General features: G+C 43.3%; 1 protein-coding gene across 2 annotated transcripts in view; it reads left to right on the top strand.

Annotated features, from left to right (window-relative positions):
* The window catches only part of msi1b (musashi RNA binding protein 1b), a 190,945-nt gene that overhangs the window by 82,969 nt on the left and 82,105 nt on the right, over positions 1–25,871 (top strand). For both annotated transcript variants that reach the window (XM_048556060.1, XM_059655114.1), the window contains one exon: positions 15,292–15,340. In XM_048556060.1, the coding sequence (XP_048412017.1) occupies positions 15,292–15,340 (49 nt within the window). The remainder of the gene's footprint in view (positions 1–15,291; positions 15,341–25,871) is intronic.

Here is a 25,871-nt window from a genome sequence, read left to right on the forward strand (position 1 = left end):
ATCACCGACAAGGTCGGCATTTGTTGTCCATCCATTATTTACCTTTGAACTGAGTGGCTTACTATGCTATTTCAGAGGGGAGTTGAAAAGAGGTTACATTGGGTAAGGGTGGACATTGGTAAACCAGGTGAGTTTTTACAACAGATGGTTGTGGTTTTATAGTCACTGTTACCATGGCCAGCTTTCAATTCCAGGTTTGTTAGTTGAATTTAGATTCCACTAGTTGCCATGGGATTTGGACTCATGTACCCAGAGTACTAGTCCAATGACATGACCACTGTGTTTCTCCTCCTGATTTTGCTTGTAAATGGTCTAGCTCTAGTTATATGATTGTGTCCCTGATTCTGGATTCCCACCAGAGGAAGCAGTTGCTTTGTTCCTGAAGTAGCAAATGCTTTAATGGTTAAAAATCTCAAGTAGAGCATTGTTGCACTCTTTCATTGAGGAAATGCAAGCCAGGTTCATACTACCTCTCCTCATAAATTCATCACTTAATCTCCAGGCTTATTTCAGTAAAATTGCATTTTACCCAACCTAAGGATGTAAGGCCTGAGTGGTGGTGCTTAAAACTGAATGCACTTCTTCAAATGGGGTCTCACCGTGGTTTGGGTTTTTGTATGTGGGTTTTTGAAATGACTGAAGTTGATTTATTGCAGTCCTCACAGTGATTGCCATCTCTCGATCTGCACTTGGGCGAAGCAGATCTAAATTGACTGTATGTGAGGCTAAATCGTGGTTTAGGACTTTTTAAAATTCAAGATAAAGTACATGGTGTGTTAACTAATTTGATCCAAAGTTGCCAAAGCGGGGGGATGTCAACTCATGGGGAATTTAGGTGCTTTGCACGCATATCACTTTTTTATTTTTTTGGGAAATCCTTCCTCATCTAGGATTCTTGTGTTCCACAAATCAAACTAAATTAGAGCCCTTTAAAACCTGAATGGAGACAGGCACCTGAAATGTGTGCAGCTGGGTTGTCTGTCACTTCAAGTACAGTAAAGAATTAAACCAGATCACCTGCAGTTGACAGTTGCACTTGGATTGATGAAGCATGTAAAGGGACATCAATGAGATTCATGGGTGGGGTGGTATTCTGTAACTTTTTAATTCCATGCAATGATGGAAATGACCAGTTTGTTTTGTCTCCGTTTCTGTTTGGTTCAGATATAGATCACACAATTGTAACCATCCTTGAGGAGGAACTTCCTGAACCCCTGGCATTGCCATATTCCTGCCTTATGGTTTGAGGTGCTGCAAATTTGTTAATATAATCCCAGCAAAGCAAAGTTCTAGTTTTTGCTGGTTCTGCACTTCTGTATGTCCTTTCAGAATAGCATGCTGTGGGTAATGCCCTTTCACCTTTGAAATTTGAGTTTTAACCCAGGTGAGACTGATAAGCTTCCATGTTCAATGTGTCTGAGCAAGATAATCCTAGCCTGACTGTCCAGCAAACTACCAGGATTACTGTTCTCCATAGCATAGAACTATTAAAATACCTAATGATTTCTGTCTCCATTTTCCTATCCAGAAGTATACTTTGCACATTGATCCTTTTCAGAGCAACTTTCTGACACAGGTCCTATATTTATGTTTCAGTAATTTGGACCTGTGCTTGATTTGGATCAGTAAGTGGTTAGATGCTCCATTGTGCATGACTATTGTTTGGTAAGACATGCTGAAAGGCTGCCATCATTCTTAACCCTGCCTGTTCTGTTACCTTCATCAGTGCAGGTAGATTCAAACACAGTTGGCAGAAGTGAAAGAGCAGGACATTAACCTAAATCGACAGCTCCAAAAGTTATTAATATCTTGCTGACAAAATTTTCCTTGAAGCAGTTCTGTGGAGCGGTCTTTTTTTTTTAAAATGCAGTTTAATATAATGTTTGCCAGTGAAAGAATGCCAGTTTGGGGAGTTGTTGACAGATTTCCTGTCAGGGGTACTCATGCTGTATGCAATTTGATACAGTTGGTGCCAGTGGATACATAATATACTGTCTCCCCAGAATTGTTGACTTTTGCCTCAGTGAAAAAGTTCTTCAGAGCAGTTTTGAACAGATTGGCCATTTTGCTTTGAGAAATTGATTTGAGCTCACCTCTGTGTTTTAAGATGTCTCGTGGCTGAGACATGGCCATTACAGTCATTTGATATGCTAGTGACACATTGGCCGTGCAGTGGGATCACATGGCTGCCCTCTCCGCTTGGATCAGGGTCATTCAATAACCAATAAACGAGCTGCATGTCACTTGGTTGAGGACCTTCAGCAGTTTGCGGCAGACAGGATAAAGCACTTCACTTCGCCCACAGCTGCTGCTGCTGCTGATGGGTTGAATATTGTCAGTTCTGAAGCAGGGCCCCCACCCCCACCTTCATTGATCTAAATCGGTGCAAATCCCTTGATGTGTGCAGAGCCTTGGGCAGTACATCTCTCCCACATTCACTATCCATCTGGAAGGAAATAATATGAATAGTGAGCAGATAGTTTAATAAGATTAGAGTGAGGTGTTGTGATATGGGGCATCCTGCTTCCTTTCGACCAGTGCTGGGTTTACTCTGCTGGAAGGAGCTTCATGCTCTGTCAATGTGTACAGAATCATGTTTTTTCTTTCCACTGACCCTCCTGTGTTGGAGCTGTGCTATAATCAACCTGGTTCAAAGGCGGGGGGAGGGGACGGAATAAGGATGAGTGGCTTGGGGGAAGGGTACGGAAATACTCATTTCCTTGAGCCTTTTGTCTTCATGTGCCTCATAGGTGCATCTGTGGAGCCTTGGGCAATGAATGCATTTTAAATCCGTGTTCCTATTAGTTTGCATATCAGCAATCCAAGTGATACGAACTGACCTTGGCATCCTTATTGAGGAATTATCCAGAAGCATCTTCCAAACCTTCAGGGCTGTGAGATTCAAACTTAGAATATCAGAAATATAAATGTAAACTGGTAGCTCTGCCTGGGAGGTGGGACACCTGGTTACATGTTGGTGCTGCAAAGGCAGGGGCATGTACAAAATTCTAATTTCTAAAACATTATAACCAGAAATCCTGATTTTTTTTAAAAAAAAATTAATCCCCTTGAGTAGGAAATTGAGGCAGAATTCTACTAGTGCAAAAATTCCTGCAACTGCCCCAGTCCCCATCACCAGCAGCAGCTAATAAGTCACTGGGGAAACCATTCACAAGCCTTTCAGAGATAGTAGGACCTGCAGATGCTGGAGAACCATAGGTAACAAGGTGTAGAGCTGGATGATTGGAGCAGGCCAAGCAGCGTCAGAGGAGCAGGAAGGCTGACGTTTCAGGCCTAGACCCTTCTTCAAAAATGGGGGAGGAATAAGGGTTTCTGAAATAAATAGGGAGAGAAGGGTCTAGGCCTGACATGTCAGCCTTTGTGCTTCCAAGATGCTGCTTGGCCTGCTGTGTTCATCCAGCTCCAGACTTTTATCAGGGAGCGAGGGGGAGGCAGATAGAGGAGAAGGTAGGTGGAGAGGAGACTGACCAGTCAAAGATGCGGGGATGGAGCCAGTAAAGATGAGTGTAGGTGGGGAGGTAGGGAGGATGGACAGGGCAAGGGGGCGGGATGAGGCTAGTAGGTAGGAGATGGGGTTGGGGTTTGAGGTGGGAGGAGGGGATAGGTGAGTGGATGAACAGGTTAGGGAGGCGGAGACAAGCTGGGCTGGCTTGTGAAGTCCACATTGATGCCATTGGGCTGCAGGGTTCCCCAGCGGAATATGAGGTGCTGTTCCTGCAACCTTTGGGTGGCATTGTTGTGGCACTGCAGGAGGCCCAGGATGGACATGTCGTCTGAGGAATGGGAGGGGGTGTGAAATGGTTCGCGACTGGGAGGTGCAGTTGTTTAGTAGAATTCTGCCTCATCCACAAGCCTGATGGCAGCCCACAGCAATTTGATACTGAGAGTGTTGGGAATCGCCTTCAGGCGAGATTTCCACTTCTTTCCACGGAGGAACTCCTGGTTTAGAGAGCTGCTGGTCAATTGGATTGGGGAGCAGCTTGATAATCCCAGTGGTCCCAGCCGGGAGCAGTAGCCACCCCCCCCCCCCCCACCCCACACCGGAGCTACCGGCAGTACCCTGTCCCCTCACCTCACCCCCTCACCATGCTAAGGAAGCTCAGATCGACAGGCAGTTCCAAACTTTTCAGCGCTGGTCTCGCTGAGCGGGTGAAAGTGGAGGGCATCAACTTCAAGAGACCAAAGTTGGCGTGGTTGTGGCATTGACTCTGGCTTGCCAGCAATGGGTCTCAGGGTCCCTCCCCCTGTGTACCACACCAATAAACTATCAGATAGGTTGGAGAAGGGAGGGGTGTTGAATGCTTGTTTGGAAGCAGACCACCTGCTAGATTTTATCTACCTCCCACTTATCAGTCATGGAGAATAAGATCCAGTCCCAAATGACACTCTTGCTCCCTCCCACAGTCAGCACCTTTTAAATAGCTGGAGTTATTCTTAACCGTGAAATCCAAACTATTGTTCCCTCTCTTCTGAAGGAGCTGGCTTAAACGGATGTCACGTTCTATGTTCCTACCTTATTCACAATAAATGTTCTTCATACGAGTTCAAATGGTGCAAATCTTTGGCCACCTTCAAACTGGAAACGAGGCAGAAAATGAGAGTGGGGTTAAGACCGAGAGACTGAAAGGGCAGAGCCCACCACCTTATTTTCCAGGTGTGACCCCCTTTGCCAGGTATCACTTTCCCATGTAAATTCTGGCCTGATAGTTGTGTTAAGTCAGTGCCAGGGGACTATGTGTTCCAACAGGACAGGAAGCGAAGCTCACTGAACCAGGGCTGCCTAATTACCAAACAGCTGAGTTTAATGAGTCACACTGAACAGCCCCAGCATCCTGTACCGTGCTACCTAGATGTCCGGGGGCAGAAAAAAAATCCTATCTAGCAGAAAGCCATCTATTGTCTGGCAGAGCCATTCCAACAAAACAGAGCAAGGACTGAAGACAATCCACGGATGTGGTGTTAGTCAGGGAGATGTAGATAATGTTTATCCAATCCAGCAAAAAAAATTGGTCTTGCCTTTGTGCAGCACCTTTCTTAGCCTTGGGATATCCCACCTCTGCAAGCAATGAAGTATTTTTTGGTCCATAGTCATTGTTGTAACTTAGGGAATGGGAGGAACTGTGTACGCACTGCAAGATCCCTCAAATTGTTATGATAACCAAATAATCTTTCCCAGTCATGTCGATCGAGGGATGAATATTGTCCAGGCCACCAGAGTGAGCTCCTATTGTGTGTTTAATTTGGAATAGTTTAGTGGGGTCTCATACATTTCTGGACAGGGTGTAGGTTTAACACATCTGTCAGAAAAGTGGCACTTTTGACCATGTAGCACCCCCTCAGCAGTGCACTCCAAGTTTCAGAGATAATGGGAACTGCAGATGCTGGAGAATTCCAAGATAATAAAGTGTGAGGCTGGATGGACACAGCAGGCCAAGCAGCATCTCAGGAGCACAAAAGCTGACGTTTCGGGCCTAGACCCTTCACACTCCAAGTCTCAGCCTGGATTTGGCAGTCAAACTTTGGTTCTGTAAACAGTGATGTTGTGTCCATTACCAGCATCAGTTGTTTGAAAGGAAATGGGAGCACTGATTACGATCTGAAATTGTTGAACATGGTGTTGAGTGATGTAGACTGTAAAGTGCCGAATGCTGAAAGCTAGAGTCTCCCAGGCTCTGAGATGTCGGAGTTAAAGCTGGGACCTGTATGACTCAGTAGTGTTACTTAAGCAGCGAGTTGTCAAGCGTTGCTGGCAACGGGTACAAAGACCCAGCTGAGGTGAGATCATTACTTGGATGATTTCCTGATGCTGTGCTCGCTGTAGTGAGGAGGAGTAGGTCCTAGAGGTGAATTGTTTCAAACTTCAGAGCATTTTCAGCTTTCTCAAATGGTTAAGTTAGAGTGACAAAGGAAAGCAATGTTGGCAGTTACAATATGAGAAACGGGGTGTCACACAGCTCCTATCATTGAAGGCAGCGCATTTTGTTCCTTTAGTAATAATTCAGCATGAAAGTTATATATAGATTATTGGTTACTTGGTTTAGATGTTGGATAAGGATTAGCCCCAAAGCTATTTGGAATAGACAGTTGATGAAATTAATGGCTATTGGTCCTAAACAGGGGCTGTAGTAGGCACAGGATTTCCCAGTCTCTGTAAACATTTATCTCCGTGAAGTAAGCACCATTTTTTAAAACCGAGCTGTGCAAGTGGTTTCTCTTCAGTCAATGGATTCCTGCATGAATGAAGCTTTTGAAGGCGATGGGAAATAATGGTTCACCTCAGTAACTGGTTCTCTCCACAGCTGAGTTTTTCCTCCAGTTACTATCAAGCCACATAGACCTCCTTTGGACACAGAACCTTGTCTCTGACCGGCCCCTTGAGCACAAAGCCGCCTGCTCTGCTAAAAAGCAGCGCTATTGCAGAAAAGTTTCTGTACAGAGCTTTACAGAATTCCAAGACTGCATGAGCAGCAAAGGTTCCACCTATTCTGTGTCTTAAAATTTATGTTACTTTGGAAGTCTGCAGGGATGGGGCTGGTTACATCATTGGTTATTGTGAGGTTGCTGTTTGCCAGTGACTCCATGACGACACCAGAGGCAGCTGATGCCAAAAGGGGCACATCTCTAACATCAGCTGAGAGCATGAGAAAACATCAATATGTTTTTGAGGTTTTTTTTCAGAGAGATTTCCCTAGTGTTAAGGAAGGCAATCAAAGCTCTTTGTCTGCCACCCATTCTTTTGTGAGCTGCCTTTGAATTCAGGCTGTTAGTGGGAATTCTCCTAACCTCTTGTCATAGCAACCAAAAATAGTGCAACAAGAGAATAACTTGAGTCTTGAGAGCTGGAATCTGATGTTTGAAAGGCTGCTACCTCCAGTGCAGATTGACTTTGTTTCCTGAGGTCAGGTCCTTTCTCATTCCTCTAAAACATGGATTTCCCCAGTGCATGGGTGCCTGAGTGTATTTTTAAGACTATACTGGCTGTTGATCTGGTTGCTGACTGACCTTTGTTCCTGCCTAGTGCTGTGCTGTTAGGGTGGCAGCCAGCGGACCGTTCAACTGCATGGGGTATTTGCAATGTAGAGTGAAGAGCCACTCCACTGACTGAAGCCATCCCCACAAAATATTGAAGAATGCTGCAACCATTTGTGCCACCTCAGTCGCCACTGAGATCAGTTAATGAAGCATACAGGCTCAGTCAGACCTGGCCTGTTTGGTTTTGAGGCAAAGCCCAATGGATGGGTTGGTATTTTTCCAAAATTCCCTTGATTCAGGACAGTAGCATTAGACTGGAAAGTAGCAGATATAACCCCTCTGTTCAAGAAGGGAGAGAGGCCAGCATGGTTTTGTCAAGGGAAATTGGGTTTAACCAATTTGTTGAAATTCTTTGAAGGAGTAACATGGGGGTCCTCTAGTGGCACAGTGGTAGTGCACCTACCCCTGGACTGAGAGGTACAATAACATTTGTGTAATAACATCTCTGAACAGGTTGATTAGAAAAATAGGGTTAAATGAAAAAAAAGGAGCAACGTGCTGTGGGTAAATGCTAACCTATAGAGAACTGAACTTGGATTTCCAGAATGCATTTGATAAAAGTGCCACATCAAAGGTTATTGCAGAAAATAAAAGCTCATGGTGTATGGGATAACATATTTGCTTGAATAGAAGACTGGCTGGCAATAAAACAGAATATGCATAAATAGATCCTTGTCTGATTGGCAGGATGTGATGAGTGGACTCCCAACAATTTATATCAGTGGCTTAGATGAAAGGAATGAGGGATGGAAATAAATTTGCAAATGATATTAAGATAGGTAGGAAAGTACGTTGTGAAAAAGACAGCTGGAAGTTACAGATGGATATAGATAAATTGAGTGAGTCTGCAAAAATGTGGCAGATAGAATATAATGTGGGAAAATATGAAGATAGTAGGAACTGCCGATGCTGGAGAATCAGAGATAACACAGTGTGAAGCTGGATGAGCGCATTTTTTCTGAAGAAGGGCCCCAGCTTGAAATGTCAAGCTTTCCTGCTCCTCTGATGCTGCTTGGCCTGCTGTGTTCATCCAGCTTCACCCCGTGTTATCTGGGAAAGTATGAAGTTCACTTCAGCAGGAAGAGTGAAAAAGCAGAGTCCTACTAAATTAGAGAAAAAACTCTTGTGGTCAAAGCTGTAGAGGGATTTGGGTGTTCTGGCACGAGTTACATACGGTTAGTATGTGGATGCAGCTAGTCATGTGAGAAGGCTAATGGGATGTTATCATATGTTAAGAGAGAAATTGAACATAAAAGTGAGGGATGTTGTGTTTCAGTTAAACAGGGCATTGGTGAGACCACATCTTGAATACTGTCTGCAGTTTTGGTCTCCCAGATTTAATAAAGGATATAGCTGTATTGGCGGTGGTTCAGAAGAGATTGATACCGGGAATGCTTGGGTTGCCTTTGAGGATAGGTTGAACAGGGAAGGTTTGTTTCCCGTGGAGTTTAGAAGAGTGAAGAGTGATTTACTTGGAGTGTACAAGATCCTGAATGACGTTGACCAGAGTAGATGTGGAAAGGATGTTACCCAGTGTAGGTCAGTACAGAGCTAGGGAGCACAGTCTTAAAATTAGGGGCCACCCTTCTAGGATAGATGAGTTTTTTTTTTGAGGGTTGAGCAGTAAAGGCAGAGTTATTGAATATCTTTAAGTTGAAGGTAGATTTGTGTTAGGCAGGGGAATCCAAGATTGTCAGAGGTGGGTGGAAAGTGGAATTGTATTTCAAATTCCACATTCCACCCACAAATGGATGAGCTGTGATCTTATTGAATGGCAGAACAGGCTCAAGGGGCTGGATGGTCTACTTCTGCTCCTATTTCATCTGTTCAAGAGTAGGCGATAGTGAAGAACCCACTCAGGCTGGATCATTGCATTTCAAGAGTTCAGAAAAATATGCCAACCAACGGGCTTATGTAGTCCTTTGGCAAAACTGGCAAGGCCGCACTTATCATTAATTCCTAAGCGTTGTTGGGCCTGTTTAAAGAATCCCTGATGTTCTTCTGGTGATGTTAATGTCTCTGGCATTGTGCAGGCATTCTGTTGCTCGGTGCTAGTGTTATGTCAATGTTGCTTCTCTGGTCAGAATGATGCCACCTTGGAGAAGAATAATAGAGAAAAAAACCAAGCGCAAAATGAATGAGAATCTGACAGGCAAGGACCTTCGTGGTCTTTTATCTCCGCAGCACTGTCAGATTTTAACCAAGGTGGCAGGAGCGCAGTAAAGAAAGACTCTAATTGAACTGTGCGTTCCTTGGGCTAGGAGAAGGAAATAATAGCCAGCTAAGGTTGATTGTTTGTCCAGTGACTCTGGAAAATGTGGAAGTTGGGTAGGGCAGGATTCGAATTGTTAGTGCTACCTCATAAAACAATTACTGGCTAGTTGTGAGAGGTAATAGAAGCCTGCTGGCAACCATGGAATCACATCCCAGCATGAGTGAGCACCTTCTGGAGAGAAGTTAAGGAAAAAAGGAGAGAAAAAAAATGCTCCATTATATTATTGGCAGAATGAGCAGGCCTGGTCTGGTTCATTGTCCTTGAAGGAGCCTCACTGGTTGCCGTGGGAACCAGGGGCCAGGGGTCATGCTCTTTACTCCCTGTAAGGTTGATTGATGTAGGGTTTAATAATGCAGCTGTAATTTTTTTTCTTTATCATTGTCCTTTTGGCTGGAAAATTGAAGATGACATTTAAAAAGGCCATATTACACCGCGACTGTAATGAATGAAGGCTTGCGCATATTGTGCCGTGGGATGGAAGTTAGACCAGTGGAGTGAAAAGACAAAGCTGATGGGCCAAGCCCTTTAATGGAGCTGCCTGTCCTCCGTTCCATGGTCTGATATGTACATAAGAGTATTGCTGCTGGTTGATTCTGTATTGTTGCTTTTATCTTGGGACAAAATTGGATTTTTTTTGTTGATGAAATACGTTCAGTGAATGTTGAGGCCTTCAGTTGAAATCTAAAGCTCAGTAGCAGTTTAGATCAGTAATTCTACCATACTGGCACCCTGTGGGTGGTATTCTTGTCCCCCAGTTGTGGTTGCTGATCTGCAGGGAGTGTTGGGACGTGGTTATTTAGTAAGGGGATGGCAGGTTATATTTGGACAGGATGGTGCTACATTGCAGCTTGAAATATTTCATTGCTTGGGAGCCTCCTGGGCTGGGCTGATCATTTTTAAATTAATTAATTTAAAATTAATCATGTCAACTTGCTTGAATGTTGTAAAGCAAGTTAACTCCAGGGGACCGAGTTAGCAAAATGGAGCCGGAATTGAAGGGCATCAGTTGTGTTGCTGCTAACTAGGGCAGGTTTACATGCTTATCCAGTTGAAGCAGTAGCCCTCATTTCATCGCCAGAGTATTGAAATACAAGTACAGGTGTTGGGAATGGCTGTTGCTGACTGGAGAGTTAGAATAGGATTCCCTTTTGAAAAACTCTTTTTGAGTTGAGGAGAGAGGGGGAGAGTGTGAGAGAGCACCTAATTCTCAGGCACCAGTATCCAAAGTCCAGCCTGGCTAACAAAACTCTGCTTTCTGTGCCTGACCTCTTGAGTAAAGTGGATGTGTGTGCTTTTGCACTGCAGAGTAAGCTCTGAAGAATAAATCAGTCCTTGGGGACTGGGGAGGACAAACAGCTATGTAAATGCTTTCTCAGAGGAACAATCTCAGCCTTTCACTTTGTAAATGATTGCAGAATTATTCATGCAGGAGGTATTTTCTGGCACAAAGCTGTTCCAAAGTGAGATGTGAATGATTGTGGATTGTAGTCGGTCCAGTAATTGAGGGCAGAGCTGTAATGAAATTTGAAGGTGTGTGTTAATCTACTAATATGTTGGCATTTAACATGGGTACTAAACACATTTATTTAACCCTTAAGCTGGCAAGGCCAATTACAACCCACACATCTCTCGATACAGGCCCATTCAAGTCCAGCTAACTTGGTAGGTGCCAATGTGTAACTGTCCCAAATCACTGAATGTCAGTGTACAGGAACATTTCTCCCTAACTCAAAAGAGTCTCTGATTAATTCTGGTCTCCTGCTTGTTACACCTTCCAACATTCTCTTTTAAGAGACAATGAAATTGTTGTATACAAGAGCATTCTTACGATGCTGAGGTTTGAAGATGTCACATTGGGAATAATTTTATAACTCCCTCTTTCATTGGCGAAATAGCCAGTCTCTTGTTGCTTCAGTTTATCTTTCAGTTGCAACTTCTTCCTTCTCTCTTTCGAGAAAGGTCCTGCTGCTGTTATACTTATCTCCCATCGCCCTGCTCAGCACTCATTCTGTCTGCACCTGATGTGCTTTCTCTCTCCAACTCCCCCACCCGGCCTCTGTCTCTGCTGCTGTGTATCTGACTTGTTTTCTCTGTTGCTTGTGTAGTACACTTTGTATCTGGTGAGAATAGCCTGCTTTGTTGTTCTTGTTGCAAATGCTGCCTGTCATCCCCAAAGGGACAGGTATCGTAGTGACCAGAAAAGCTTTGGTCTGCTAAAATTGAACAGGGTGAAGTATGAAGCTAAGGGTCAGCCTCTTGTCTTGAACACACACATTTCTGCAGTCAAGGAATATCTGGTGCAGCGTACCTGTAGTGGTATGGCTGAAAATCGAGGTGCACAGTGTACCTGCGTTGCCACTATTGAGTGAAGTGTGGTGCACGATTCCTGCGGCAGCAGATCTGCGGAATGTGCAGTCTCCTGTTAGTTGCAAGATCTGAGTGTTTATAAGGCTGCTGCTTTGTATGGAAATCCTTCTATAATTGAAAAAGAGCTTAATGCTGCTACATGCTGACATTCTTTGTGGCTGACTCAGCCAGTGGCACACATGGTAAGGTGCAGCTTAGACTGTAACGTGACGTCTATTTGCACAGCTTAAGGCCTTAAAAAGCAGGGATTGACTCGGATCCTGAGCAAGAAGACCTTGGCAGAAAGTGGTTGTGTGGTGGGGGGGGGGGGGGGGGGGGGGTGTAAAAATGCTAAACAGTATAATACGGTGTTAAACCGCAACTCTCTTAAAGAGACATGCTCCTTATCTAAAGCAGTATTGAGTCACTGATTTTAAAACCCTCAAAGGTGTAGCACTGGGTTCTAAAACTCTTGCCAGCCTCACTCTGGAGCCCAGGCAATGTGCAGGAGTTATCCAGGCTGACTCAAAGTTTTTTTACTCTCTGTGCAGTGCTGTTGTATGTTGAAATCTCTTGGAATACTGAAGGCCTGTAACAGTAGGCCACATCTTGTCAACACTTGCATTTTAAAAGAAAGGACCCACTGCTACATCATTTGTAGGTATCAGTACCACTTAGCATATTTGTATTTCTTTTTCTGCTTTTAAAAAAGGAATTTCAGCCTCATGCTTAGAAAATTGAAAGCAGACTTGAGAGGTGTTTGATGTGAAGGTTGGAAGGTCAATGTCCCTCACTGCCTGCACCCATCCCCCACAGCCCAAATTTATTGCTAAACTATGGTCTTTTTTTAGTATTAGGACAGCATGACACATCACATTAGTTATTTGCAAACCTTTGTAACTTCCTTGTGGTAAACTTGGTCTCAGCAACAAGATTTTTCATTTGTACAGCACCATTAACTTGCAAAACATCCCAAGGTGGCTTCCAGTGTATCTCAGAAATTAGACCGGAGCCAGATAAAACTAAGTAACCAGAGCCTTGAAAATGTCAGTGAACCTGCTCACTGAGTGTTGTCTGAATGCAAGGATTCAGTGGGTCTTTTCCTGCTTTTCCCAATATCAACTGCTCCATTCTGTGCCACTCCTTTCAGAGAAGGTGCAGAATTGTTCTGATGCAGGAGGAGGCCTTTTGACCCATCGTGCCTGCACCATCTGCCTGAGCATTTTAACTCAATACCAATCTCCTGCCTTTTTTCCGTAACCCCGCATATTATTTAAATAGAAATTACCATCTAATGCCCTCTTAAATGCCTCAATTGGTCTTGCTATGTTTCTATGCAGTGCATTCGACACCCTAACTACTTGCTAGACGGAAGAGTTTTTAAACTTGCATCGGCTTGTTTTGCAAAACATTTTTTAAAACATGTCCCCTGGTTCTCAATTCATTTGACTGGGAAAGTCTCCCTTGCCTTTCTATCCTCATGATTTTGAAAACTTCTACCAAGTCTCATCTTTCACTGCTACTCTCCATAGAAAAGAGTCCTAACTTTTCCAATCTTATCTCTCAACTGATGTACCTCACTCCTAGAACCGTTCACAGAACTTGTTCAATGCATTTACAGCCTTCCTAAATTGTGGCAACCAGAACTGCACACACGCCTCCCGCAAAGTACTCTCTGGCATCTTGTATAAGTTCATCATAAGCACCCTGTTCTTGTACTCTGTGCCTCTGTTTATGAAGCCTAGAATGTTGTATGCTTTATTAACAGCACTCTCTACTTGTTCTGCTACCTTTAATAACTAGTGCACATTACTGACCTTGGTCTCTCTGCTCCTGTACACCTTTCAGAATAATGCGATTTATTTTATACTGCCTTTCAATGATTTTTTTTGTATTAAAGTGCATTACCTCACACTTCTCTGCATAGAACTTTAGATTAGATTACCTACAGTGTGGAAACAGGCCCTTCGGCCCAACAAGTCCACACCGCCCCTTGAAGAATCCCACCCAGACCCATCCCCCTATAATCCACACACCCCTGAATACCACGAGCAATTTAGCATGGCCACTCCACCTAGCCAGCACATCTTTGGACTGTGGGAGGAAACCGGAGCACCCGGAGGAAACCCACGCAGACACGGGGAGAATGTGCAAACTCCACACATAGAGTCGCCTGAGGCTGGAATCGAACCCGGGTCCCTGGCGCTGTGAGGCAGCAGTGCTAACCATTGAGCCACCGTGCCGCCCTATCTGCCACCTATCCACTCACTCCATCAATAGGTCAATGTTCTTTTGAAATTCTATACTGTGTCCTTCTCTCAGTTCGTGGACAACACAAAATTTTTGAAATTGTCCTCATCACAAGGAAGAGCAGCAGTCCCAATACTGACCTCTGACAAACTCACCGACTGTTACTCTGTTTCCTATTCCTCAGTCAATTTTATGCATGTTTTATCACTCCTTTTATCCTATGACCTGTTAACTTCCCCCTCAATAGCGTGGTTCTATCTCGTATGCTTTTTAGAAGCTCCTGTACACTGTATTAGCAGCCTTCCCCTCATGAACCCTCCCTGGCACCTCTTCAGAAAAAACCCCAATAAGTTAGTCAGATGTGATTTTCCCTTAACGGGTCTAAACTTTTCTTGTTCCACTCTTTTCCGGGTGACTATTAATTCTATACTGAATAATTGTTTCCAGAAGTTTTTCCCAACTTTTTCCTTTCTCTATTGTCTTGCTGGGAAAATCACTCTGGTTACCCATCATTGTGAGAGTGAATAATGAATGTCAGCAGGCCATTTGACTGCAAGATAGTGCTGTTGAACTAGGTCCTACCCTAGCTGAGTATTGCTCCTTAGCACCATTTAGCTACATTAAAGGGGCTATGTAAATGCAAAATGATGTTAGTCACAAGTATGCTTTGCTGCAGAGAGCACTCAGTGAGTGCTCGGAAGGAAAGAATTTAAACTAGGCAGATCCTGCCCTTTTCCTGTTGACACTGGTGTAATTCTAGCATTGGTGATACAGTACCTGGCTTGTTGCTGTAGGGCTGGGGATTGAACCTGGGATCATCCTCCTCTCTCAAGCTCAAATATTCACTGAACTATTAAGTCAGCCACTACATCCACAAATTTGGAATCATTCCTGTGGCCATAATGCAGTTTTCACAGATTTTTTTTCCTGTAATCCCCTCCTCAACCCAAGGCCTTTTGTAAGGAGAAATCTAAGCTCATCAACAGCTTTCTGATTGTCCAGTGCCACTAGAATTTCTGTAGTACGTTTTATCTTTCCCTTTCACTGGCTCACTACAAGAGTGAGATTGAAGGGGGAACAAAAAGCAAATAGCACCAAATTGATGCAAAGGTGGTAAGTGCTGGAAATGCATAGGCCAGTCAGTATCTGTAAACATTGATTCAGATGATAGGCCCTTTATTATAACATGTTTTACGGGAATCGATCAATGTTATAATATGGGAATAGGCTCACCAATTCATTTACTCACGATGTGCCATCACTGTCAGCTCACTAGGATCTTTTATTTGATAAGTTGCCAGCTGTAGACTGTGCCAAACTTGGGTGTGTCTATAGGAAGAATTAATATTGTTTTATATTTTCAACAGGTAGATGATGCAATGCTGATGTTTGACAAGACGACCAATCGTCATCGAGGTAAGTGTTTGGTTTGAGTTCACCTTTCCATTGTTTTACTGAGATTGATCTGCGCAGTGGATGTGCTGTCATGGATTCTGCACTTGCTCTTAAAATGGGCTCAACTGGGATTCCTCGACTGGGCAAAGCAAGTGTTTGAATTCGTGTTGCTGTCCCATCCCTTTCCTTGAAGTTTTTATAAGCTGTTGGCTGTACCTGAGAAGGCTGAAGCCTACAGCTTTTACAAAAAGTACTTTCAAAAATATTTAGCTGTTTCCATCTGATTCTATAATTATTTAATTCACTCTCCCTTCCATTCTATAATAAATCTCTTGATACGGGATAATTCATCTCATTTACACTGCATTTCACTTCTGTTAATACTATGTAGTATGCATCTATAATGTATAGTGCAAAGGAAGTTGCATCTATTTATATTATCCATGAAGCTAAACCTTGAGTCCATGGGTCTGATTCACTCCTTGATTCCTGTTCACAGCTGTACAGTTCCATCACAAGTGAGGGCCGTCAGGGACAGAGGAGACTGAGGATTTCATTCCATCCTGTAATGCACTGCCCAACACATTTGTGTAAAATTCCTTTGTGTGCTGTATTTACATAGTTATTCACCAGGAGAGAAAGCATGTGAGTAATGGAGCAAAAAGAGAGAGAAAATCTGTGGTAGAGAATAAGAGAAATGTAGAGTAGATGGAAAAAAGAGAAATGAGAAGCATTGTTATGTGTTCCCTCTGGCAGTGCATGAACTATCTAATGATTGGAAAAAGATGATGGGTGACAGGAGTATTATTAACTAATATAGATACAGTGATGCTGTGATGTTGTGTTCTCACTGACTGATGTCTCTATTAACACCAGTGACCCATAACACCTAATATCAAAATGTACCAATGTTACGTAAACCAGTTTAAAAAAAACCGCAACGATTGTTTGGAAGCTGACATTCTTGCATTGTTGACATTAATCAGTGAATACCTCAAATTAATGTCTGCAGAATCTCATTACAGCATAGCATTTAGGCAGATGCTTAAAAGTCTGAGGTGTTAACATGCTCAGTAGCACTTTGAGTGCAGCAGAACCATACAAGCTAGATGAACCCAGCCTGATTACTCCATGTCTGCCGAGTCAGCCAGCTTAGGCTTGTGGTGACTACTGGATTGAGGTGACTTAAGTGAAAGAAACTAATTGACATTCATCTTGTGCCTTTCATAACCTCTGAAATATTGGGCTTGCGAATGACCTCGTATTATAAGAATGAGCAAGAACAACATATATTGCTGTAAAAAATGTGCTGTTGAAGTGGTTCATCTTGTATTCATCAGAACAGATGCAAAGGTACCATGTTTGAAAGGAAGCAACAATCTGGTCTGCCGCAAATTACCTTGAAAGAATAAAATCTGTCAAAAATTTAGGCAACAGGTGAAGTGAGTTGTGTTGTGCTACTACCAGGCAGTACCAACATTAGTGATGTTCTCCACTTACAGGATCCTGCCTTCCATGTAAATAAGCAATGTGGTATATGAATTTCAGTGCCAGTGTGTTGCCAGTTGTACAGGTTGTTCATTTCAGTGACTGATGAATCATATCAAGTAGCACGTCTCTTTGGCTGTTCGTCATAGGTAGAACTCTGACCGTGCTCAACCGACCCATGCTTGTAAAACTCAAGTGCATTGAATCATATTTATCGTTAAACGTTTCTGATTGTTCAGTGGGTGCTGACCAAACCCAAATGTATTCAGAATTACATTGGCCAATCAATTTATAATTGTCAGCTGGGCTTTCAGTATTGGTCACTTGAGCTTAATGGAAACTACTTAAAGTCATGTCTAGAGACCTGACCTTTGCAGGCAAAAGGAGCATGTCCTGACATTGCAGCTTTTTTGAATTAAAGGAAAACACGGGGTAGTAGTTCCCCAGCACGTTCTTCTGCCAAACGTCTTGACCAATCAGAGTTGATTTGTCAACCGATCATCACCTTTTCCTCATACTGTATAAATGGTGTCTCCTCTCGAAATTGGGCATTCTTGTGTCTGCTCTGATGAGTGCAATATGAAAAGGCTCAACAACATAACTGCTTTTTTTTTTCAGCAACACACAAGTTCTGTACCACCAAGAGACTATTTGGAAAAGAAAATAACTAAACAACAATAATGGGAATAAGAACCCTGAGCCGAAATTTATTCTCCTGGTCTCCTCCACCCATACCTTTCAACAAACGTACACTCTCTTGTTTGCCCAATGATGCTGAACCCAGCTTTAGGATTCCTAACACTGTCCAAGTAGAAACCAATTAACCCAGCACGGATCCAGAATTGGACCGGGGTTTTCTTGGCCTGAACCCCCCTGCTTTTTTGCTGGCCTTTGGTTACACATTGTGGTGGTAGAAGACTGTTGAATGATTTATTCATTCTTTGCTGCCAGTGGTTATTATTGGAATCTCTTGAAGGTGAGAGTAAATTCTGGAAAAGCTGATTTGACAGGATGTAAGGGCAGGATTTCAAAGCTCCGAAGTACATTAAGAGAAGCAAATGTTTGATTAGGATTGTGCATATGAAAATTGTCCATTCACCAGATAATAACCAATTCACTGTTAAAGGTGATATTGGTTAACTGATGATAATATCACCAGTTGCAGTTCATTGAGGTGTCTCTCCTACTTTGGGTTCATTGGGAAGGGGTGCTGAGCAATCAGCTGCTATAACATGGGTGGAAGACTGGTAGAAGCTAGAATTGCGGGGCTCAGTTTCACAACAGGAGATTACTCACTGAATTCAAAGATGAAGAAGGTTCTTTGAGGGCCGTTGGTGTTTGGAATTTGGTTCCCCTGAGAGCAATAAAGACTGGGCCATTGAATAGATTCAAGGCTGAGTCAGATATTTAATCTGGAAGGGGGTCCATGTTTATGTGGAAACAAAACATAAATTGCTGGAAAAGCTCAGCAGGTCTGGCAGCATCTGTGGAGAGAAATCAGAGTTAATGTTTCGGATCCGGTGACCCTTCCTCAGAACCGGACCTGAAACGTTGACTCTGTTTTTTTCTTTCACAAATGCTGCCAGACCTACTGAGCTTTTCCAGCAATTTCTGTTTTGTTTCCTGATTTACAGCATCCGCAGTTCTTTTGTTCTTTTATTCAGTGTTTATGTGGGGCACGCAGAAAGGAAGAGTTTAGGTCTTGTTTAGATTCGTCATAATTTTAATGAATGTCAGAGCAAGCTTGATGGTCATTCTGCCCAATTCCTATGTATTCTTATGTTCTGGTATCATTGTAATGAAGGAAACCAATTGTAAGCATATTATGCTCTCTCAGATAACAAGGTGACAATGGTCAGATAATGTATTCCTAAGTTGAGGAATGTATATTGGCCAGGACAAGGAGATGTGTTGTCTGAGTATTCACAAAGGATCTTGCATTTTCAACCTGAGAGCTTTAATATCTTATCGAAAAGATAGTGCCTCTAACAATGCCTTCCTGGTGCTGCATTGGAGTCTCTGCCAGATTTAAGTGCTCAAAGCTCTGGAGTGGGACTTGAACCCACAATCTTCTGGTTCCGAAGTGAGAGTGCTACTCACCGAGTCACCTGTGAGTGCGTCACTCACAGTCAATGTTTACTTGGTGTTTTGAAACCTGTGGACATGTTCTATTACAGTTTGGAGAAAGAGGCTATTAAAATGCTTCCTGGCACAACTTAATGTAATTTCTGAAAAGGAGCTGGGAACAACTGGATGGGACATGATGTCTGGGAATGAAAAGGAAAGAAAGGATGGCTTTCTAAACAGCTGGATGGATTACAGGGCCCAAACAAAGAGCAGATTGTCAGGTTGAAGGCGTCATGTTCTGAGAGAAGCCTGAGATTAAAAAAAAATGCCCCAACTGAATGCTGTCATGTGAGCCCCTAACCTGTTTGCTGATTGTTTTCGGTATTCATTCCAGGTTTCAACAGCCTTGATCCCAGCATTAATGTAATCCTTTGCTGCAGCTGACACTGAATGACTTGAGTTGTCCTGTGTCTCTGAGGTTCTGTGTCTTGTAAACCTCTACCCAACCCAGTCTCTCAGCACTTCCCTGCCCTGAATCAGTTTCCTTTTTCCTTTCACTCACTCACTTGCCGACTTTCACACAGGAACCATCTGATTTTCTGGTTCCTTAGTTTTTGATCTTCCCTTGTCTTTTCCCCCCATCACTCATCTTTCATCTGATTTTTCCCAATCCACACTGTAACTATTCCCATTGGCTGTCCAGTCTCCAACTCATACATCTAAGTTTTCTATGATTTTCAGAATGTTTTACTGTTATAGTCACCCATCTCTGGGGGTGTCTGTGATACAGGTGTAATTTTATCAAGGACAGCCCATCAGATCAAATGTTCTGGGCAGAATAATAGGACAAATGTTGTCTGTTAGGCAGGAAATGCAGAGAAATTGTGCTGAATGGACTGACGGAAGAGGGAGAGAGCTGTGCAGACTGAAGGGGAAGAGGGAAAGTGCTGAACAACTGAGGGGAGACAGAGAGAGAGAGAGAGAGAGTGTTGTACAGACTGAAGGGGCAAGAGATAAAAAGAGCACTGCTCATGCTGGGGTGATGGGGAGGGTGAATGTCACACAGACTGAAGGTAAGGAGAGAGGGAGCTGTGTAGATTCTGGCTGGAGAATACCAAACAAATGAGGAAGAAATGTAGAGCCATACAGACTGATGAAGGAGAAGAAAGATCATGGCATATGGACTAAGGGGAAATGAGAAAAATTAACGTGGGCGAGAGAGGGAGTGGTGTATGGACTTGGATGCGAGGGTGGGGGCGGTGGTGATGGATAATGCGGTAGTGAGCATTGTACAGATTGGGGTGTGGGGAGAAAAGACCACTGTAAGGCATGGTTGAATGGTGGTGGGCACCGTACAATCTGATAGGTGATTTGTACTGTCTGTGCTACCAGTACAGTGGAAGGGAAGTATTAACAGTGTGCTGAGGCTTCATTTTGGGAGTCTCCATTTCTTCCCAGGCAGAATGTGCGCAGTAGGTCTGTGAAATGTATTTAATTATGACTTAGCAATAGAACAGATGCCATTGGCAGATATCTCCACAAATAGCCTGATTCACTAGCTACTTGGTTCTACTGGAATGAGGATGGGCTCACAAATCCTTTAAACTAGGACAATTTTGTGTATCAGGGTGTAGCTAAAACTGGCAGTTTTCACAACATTTAGGTTCGTGAAAAGTTGTTGTTCTGCATAGCTGACAAAAAAATTTGCCGATATCAGCCTTCAAGGCTCCAATGCACTCTGATCTTCCACAGTGAGAAAGGGCTTCATTCAGTCCTGCTGACTGGCCTAGCTTCAGCTGTTAAACTTACCTGAGATAACAAGGTGTGGAGCTGGATGAACACAGCAGGCCAAGCAGTATCAGAGGAGCAGGAAGGCTGACGCTTCAGGCCTAGACCCTTCTTCATAAAATTTTCTGAAGGGTCTAGGCCTGAAACATCAGCCTTCCTGCTCCTCTGATGCTGCTTGGCCTGCTGTGTTCATCCAGCTCTACACCTTGTTATCTCAGATTCTCCAGCATCTGCTGTTCCTACTATCTCTGTTAAAATTACCCCTCAGGTTTTCGATTCCCACAAATTCCTGTTATTGTCTCGCGCATCTCAATTTGATCACCCATCATTGCACTAAACTTGAGGGCAACAAGCCAAGCCGATCAGTTTATTACAACTTTAAAAACAAAATGAGATAAATTAGAAATCCTCTCCTTGCCACCTCCGCTATGAGTAACATTCTGTGATGTAAGCTGCTCACAGAGGGCCTGGGGGATGTTTAGTAGGTGACCTACGCTGACTGGATCTGTATAAGCTGCTGAGACTACAGGAGCAGAGGTATTGGATTGTCTAATTAGAGAGACAGGCATTTGGCTCTAAAAGCATAAAACCTCCTTGCTGTGCGGAGATTGATGAATTGCTTATGACAGCCAGTGGCTTCAGAGTAAATCCAGGCCGGGTAAGCCTAGGTCAGACTTGCTGACACCAGCCCGTTGTACTCTGTCCAGGGAGTGCTTTACTTGGCACCATGAACGGCGCAGCTTGGAGCTTCTCCCCTGTTTTCTCAATATGTCGAGTGCTCAGTTTAAACTGATGCTATTCCTTTTGGAGCAGTCAAGTTTGGAAATTTGAACACGGTCCTTCCTCAGGCCTCTTTGCATGTATGTCCAGTGCCTTAGGGGTTTTAACGGTGTTGTGGGGGATGGAGTCAGCTGTTTTTGAGGTGGGTTTTAAAAAGATTGTAATTATTTCCTTGCCCAAATAGGGTTAGAAGAAGCTCTGACTGAACATAAACACTGATGCATTCCAGTTGGGCTGAAAGGCATTTTTCTGTTCTCTTAAAAACCAAATAATTTGATATGAAGTGTTATTTGCTTCGAATCTGGATTAAATGACAGCTGTTGTGTTGTCATAGCCAAATAAGTGGACAGTCAGCTCAGGCAATGGGGCGATTTGATGCAAAATTTACTGTCGATGTCGAGCGAAAGGGTCGTAGTTGCTGCGGAGGGAAAGCTCTGATATTCAGTTTGGAGCTAAGGTTAGGGACTCTTTATAAATTGAAAAGTAACAATTTTGGATAAGAGGGGACAATCGATCTACACCGCTCATTAAAGCCTGTCTTCAAGGTGGAAAGGAATTACTAGTTAGCCAGTGCTGCCTGATGCCTGCTTATCTTGACAAGCTGGAGAGAGAAGGGGCAATAATGTTGGGGTTGGACAGAGATGAGTAATAGTTAATATAAAAATCCAACGTGAAATGGTCTGAATTCTGGAGTTTAGCATTTCAGCTATAAGGATGCAAAAATCGTCCAAAGTAACTTTGTACATAGTACTAGAGCCCCTGATTGGTTTGCTGCTGTCCTTTAGAGATGCTCTGGTCTGCAGGTGACTCCAGCCCACAAAGTAGCCTAGCAACCACACTCATTAGGGAGCTGTATTAAATGCAATCATACCCGTATTCCTTGATCAAACTTTGAAATAAGTGTATCCAGTTTTCACGTTAAAAAATTAGAAAGGGCTTAAGTAACAGCCGCAAAAAAAAATTGTTGTTAATTGATCAGCTTGTGGGCACCCAGTGGTTTGAAGTCTGGCCTCTTTGACCCCTGACCTCCCTTAATGACTTAACCCTAGCCCCTGAATACACAGATTATACTCCATCCAGCATCGCCACATCTGTCGCAGTAATTTGGGAATGAGGCCTGTAGCCATGGCAACGTGACTGGAGCTGTCCATCATCACAATATATTAACAGCAGGCAAGCAGGCCAGCCGTCCTTGTGCGAGCTGGACTTTGCAATTATCAGGTTAATATGGCCGGACTGACTCCCAAAAACACACAAGCAGAAAGAGACAGGCTGTGAGGCTGAGAGAGACAGACACACACAGAGGTTGCTAAAAGCCAAGTGTTTACATATAACAGTTGTAAATTGCTTTCCAATGGAAAGAAACCTGCTTCTCATAGAGCTTTGACACAAAGTTATGGATTGTGAAAGTTCTCTCTATAACGTCCTTCCTACTGGTTGAGTAAACAAGAACAACCATTCATTTAAATAGTGCCTTTCACCAAGGACCAGTTTTTGTGCTGTGGGCAAGTCTCAGTGGGTGTGTAAAATGGTGGATGAGACCTAGATATGGAAGTGCTGACTCCCGTTCCTGTCAGATCCAGCATTTGCTGGTGGAGAATAGGGGAGGGCATGGAAAGGAATTCCACATTTGCATGATAATTTGAACTTGCTCCTGAGCTCAGACAGAACCCCGTTTGGCTGTTTCAGGAGGCCTAACCTGCAGTGTGGGAACCATGATGGAGAAAATGCAAATTTTCTTGAAGGAGGGATGAGGTATCCATCACCGTCATATTGGAAGATTGTTTAAAAATCTTCTGCTCCTTAAACATCAATTAAAAAAAGTCTGACTTGTCAGTGAATGTTTGTAAATAAAATCCTCTGCTGAACTGATTTAATCATTAGGCCATCTGGAGCAGGTTAGAAAAATAAATTTGGTCATGTAATTTAAATACACTTATTTGTTGACATTTGTCTGAGAGCTGTTATTATGTCATTGAGGGTTTGGCTGGATTTCAAAAGCTGCAATTATGTCAGCAGGAATTCAGATTGATTGACAGCTTAAACAGGCTATTAAAAGATTCACTGTATTTGCAGCATCTGAATTGAAGTTTAGTTTTATCAGAGATTAGCCACTGAGATTTAAAAGCTTTTGAATGGGTCTATGAGTGGAAGTTTTTTCACAATCAAGTGTTCAGAAGTGAGAGCTGTGTAAGACTGTTAGAAGTTTATTTTCCATTGCACTGTGGATGCTGAGGTTTGCTCATGCTGGATGCTGGCCGATTGGATAGGATGGACCTTGGGATTGAACAACAAGGTATGAGGGCTCAATGGCCTAGCAACTTCTAAATCACTAAAGATCTGAATCAGACCTTCCACGCAGCTTGCCTTGACACTCAAACGCTGCAGTGGCTGCCTACACTGAGATTGTGGATTGGTAAACCCAACTCCCATACCACTCTCATCAACACAAATAATCACTCTTTGATGCATTTTGTTTTCACTGGGGTAGGTCCAGCAAGTCAGGAAGTTTCAAGTAAGTAGAACAAAATCTGACTACAAGTGTTTGCGGCTTGGTGGATGGTTATTGAATTGGTGTTGAGACTTGGCAGTCCTTTCCTTATAAAGCAAAATCCAGTGCAGAGTGGAGGACATGACCCCTGTCTGTATCAATGGCGCTGAGGTGGAGGTGGTCGAGAGCCTCAAACTCCTCAGAGTAAATATCACCAACAATCTGTCCTGGTCTATTCACGTCAACCCTACAGTCAAGAAAACACACTAAAGCCTCTACTTTGTCAAAGGTCTAAGGAAAATTGGCATGTCCACAATGACTCTTACTAATTTTTATAGATGCACCATAGGAAGCATCCTATCCAGATGCCACACAGCTTGGTATGGCAACTGCTGTGCAAGGATCACATGAAATTAGAGAGTTGTGAACACATCCCAGTCCATCATGAAAGCAGCCAACATAATCAAAGACCCCTTGCACCCTGGTTGTACTCTCTTCCACCCTCTTCCTTCAAGCAGAAGATATAGAAGTTTGAAAACACGTACTAACAGATTTAAGAACAGCTTCTTCCCCACTGTTATCAGATTTATGATCGGACCTCTCATATATCTTTGCAACTTCTCTGTAACTGTAACACTATATTCTGCATTCTGTTCTATTATTGTGGCTGGTTAGCATGCAAAACAATACTTTTCACCGTATCTTGATACAGGTGACAATAATAAAACAAATCAGTTTTTCAACAGCCATTTGAACTAATGGGTTTGCCTAGATTATGTAGATAAATTAGTAGTGGAGCTTGAACCTACAGTGTTCTGACACAGCATTGAGACTGCTCCACATGGGTTAAGCTGCTATCATCTTAGTTGGTGATTGATCTCAGGTCAAGAAGGGCAGATCAACAGGACCAATGTGAAGAATTAACGCTAGCTCGTTTTTCCCCAGTGCCCCTGGGCAGGTGAGGAATCTCAGACACTGCGTTGACTCCAGCTCTCTGCCTCCTAATTTTTACAATGGAAGAGATCCATGGGCCCAGCTTAAGGCTCGTGCTTTGGGAATGGCTATTAATAAAAACATTAGTGAGCGAATAACACCATTCGGACAATGTTAGAGGAAATAGAAGCCATAATGTAAGTTTCGTAGCTTAGTGGCAGGCCTTCCCAAGCTCCTCTCATGCCCTCCTCTCCCTGTCTTTCCCCTTTTCCATTCATCCCTCCCATCCCTATTCTCTTGTCTGTTCCACTTTGCAACTTTGTTGTCCTCTTCTGTTTCTTACTAACCTTTGCCTGAAGTGGTTATCTATCTCTACCCACCAAATCCACCCTTTCACCTTGCATCTTACCTTTGCCAAGTCTTTTATCCCCCTGAGGAGTAGTAGTGCAGTGATAGTGTCATTGAACTTGTAATCTGGGTGCCCAGGCTAATGCTTTGAGTGTCATGTGTTCGAGTCTCATGGCAGCTGGTGGCATTCAAGTACAAATGAATTTTAAAGAAGCTGATATTTAAAGCTCACCTCAATAATTGTGATCATGAAGCCATCATTGCTTGTTGTTCCAAAAAAACCCACCTGACCTATATGTGACTTCCGGCCCATAGAAATGTTCAAGGGCAATTAGGGATGGTTAACAAATAACTGTCCTTTACAGTGATGCTTACATCCATGAAAGAATAAATGAAACAGGTTCTCTATTGATATCCATACACAAGTCCTGTTCCTCTGCCTGGCAAAGTTTAGCTTTTCACATGCAGCAAACACGTTTTTTCCTGTTTGGCTGGTTCTTTCTGTTGGCACGTTCTCGATAGTGTAGTGTTTAAGATTTTAACACCAAAGAGAGAGATCAGCGAGCCATTTAGTTTTGTCTGTGTGCGTCTCAGCAGGATGTGGGGTGTGACTGGACTGTAAGCTTCATCCTGCACCGCACACTGTTCCAGGTCTCT

Source organism: Stegostoma tigrinum, chromosome 26 (assembly GCF_030684315.1).
Source record: "Stegostoma tigrinum isolate sSteTig4 chromosome 26, sSteTig4.hap1, whole genome shotgun sequence".
Lineage (NCBI taxonomy): Eukaryota > Metazoa > Chordata > Chondrichthyes > Orectolobiformes > Stegostomatidae > Stegostoma > Stegostoma tigrinum.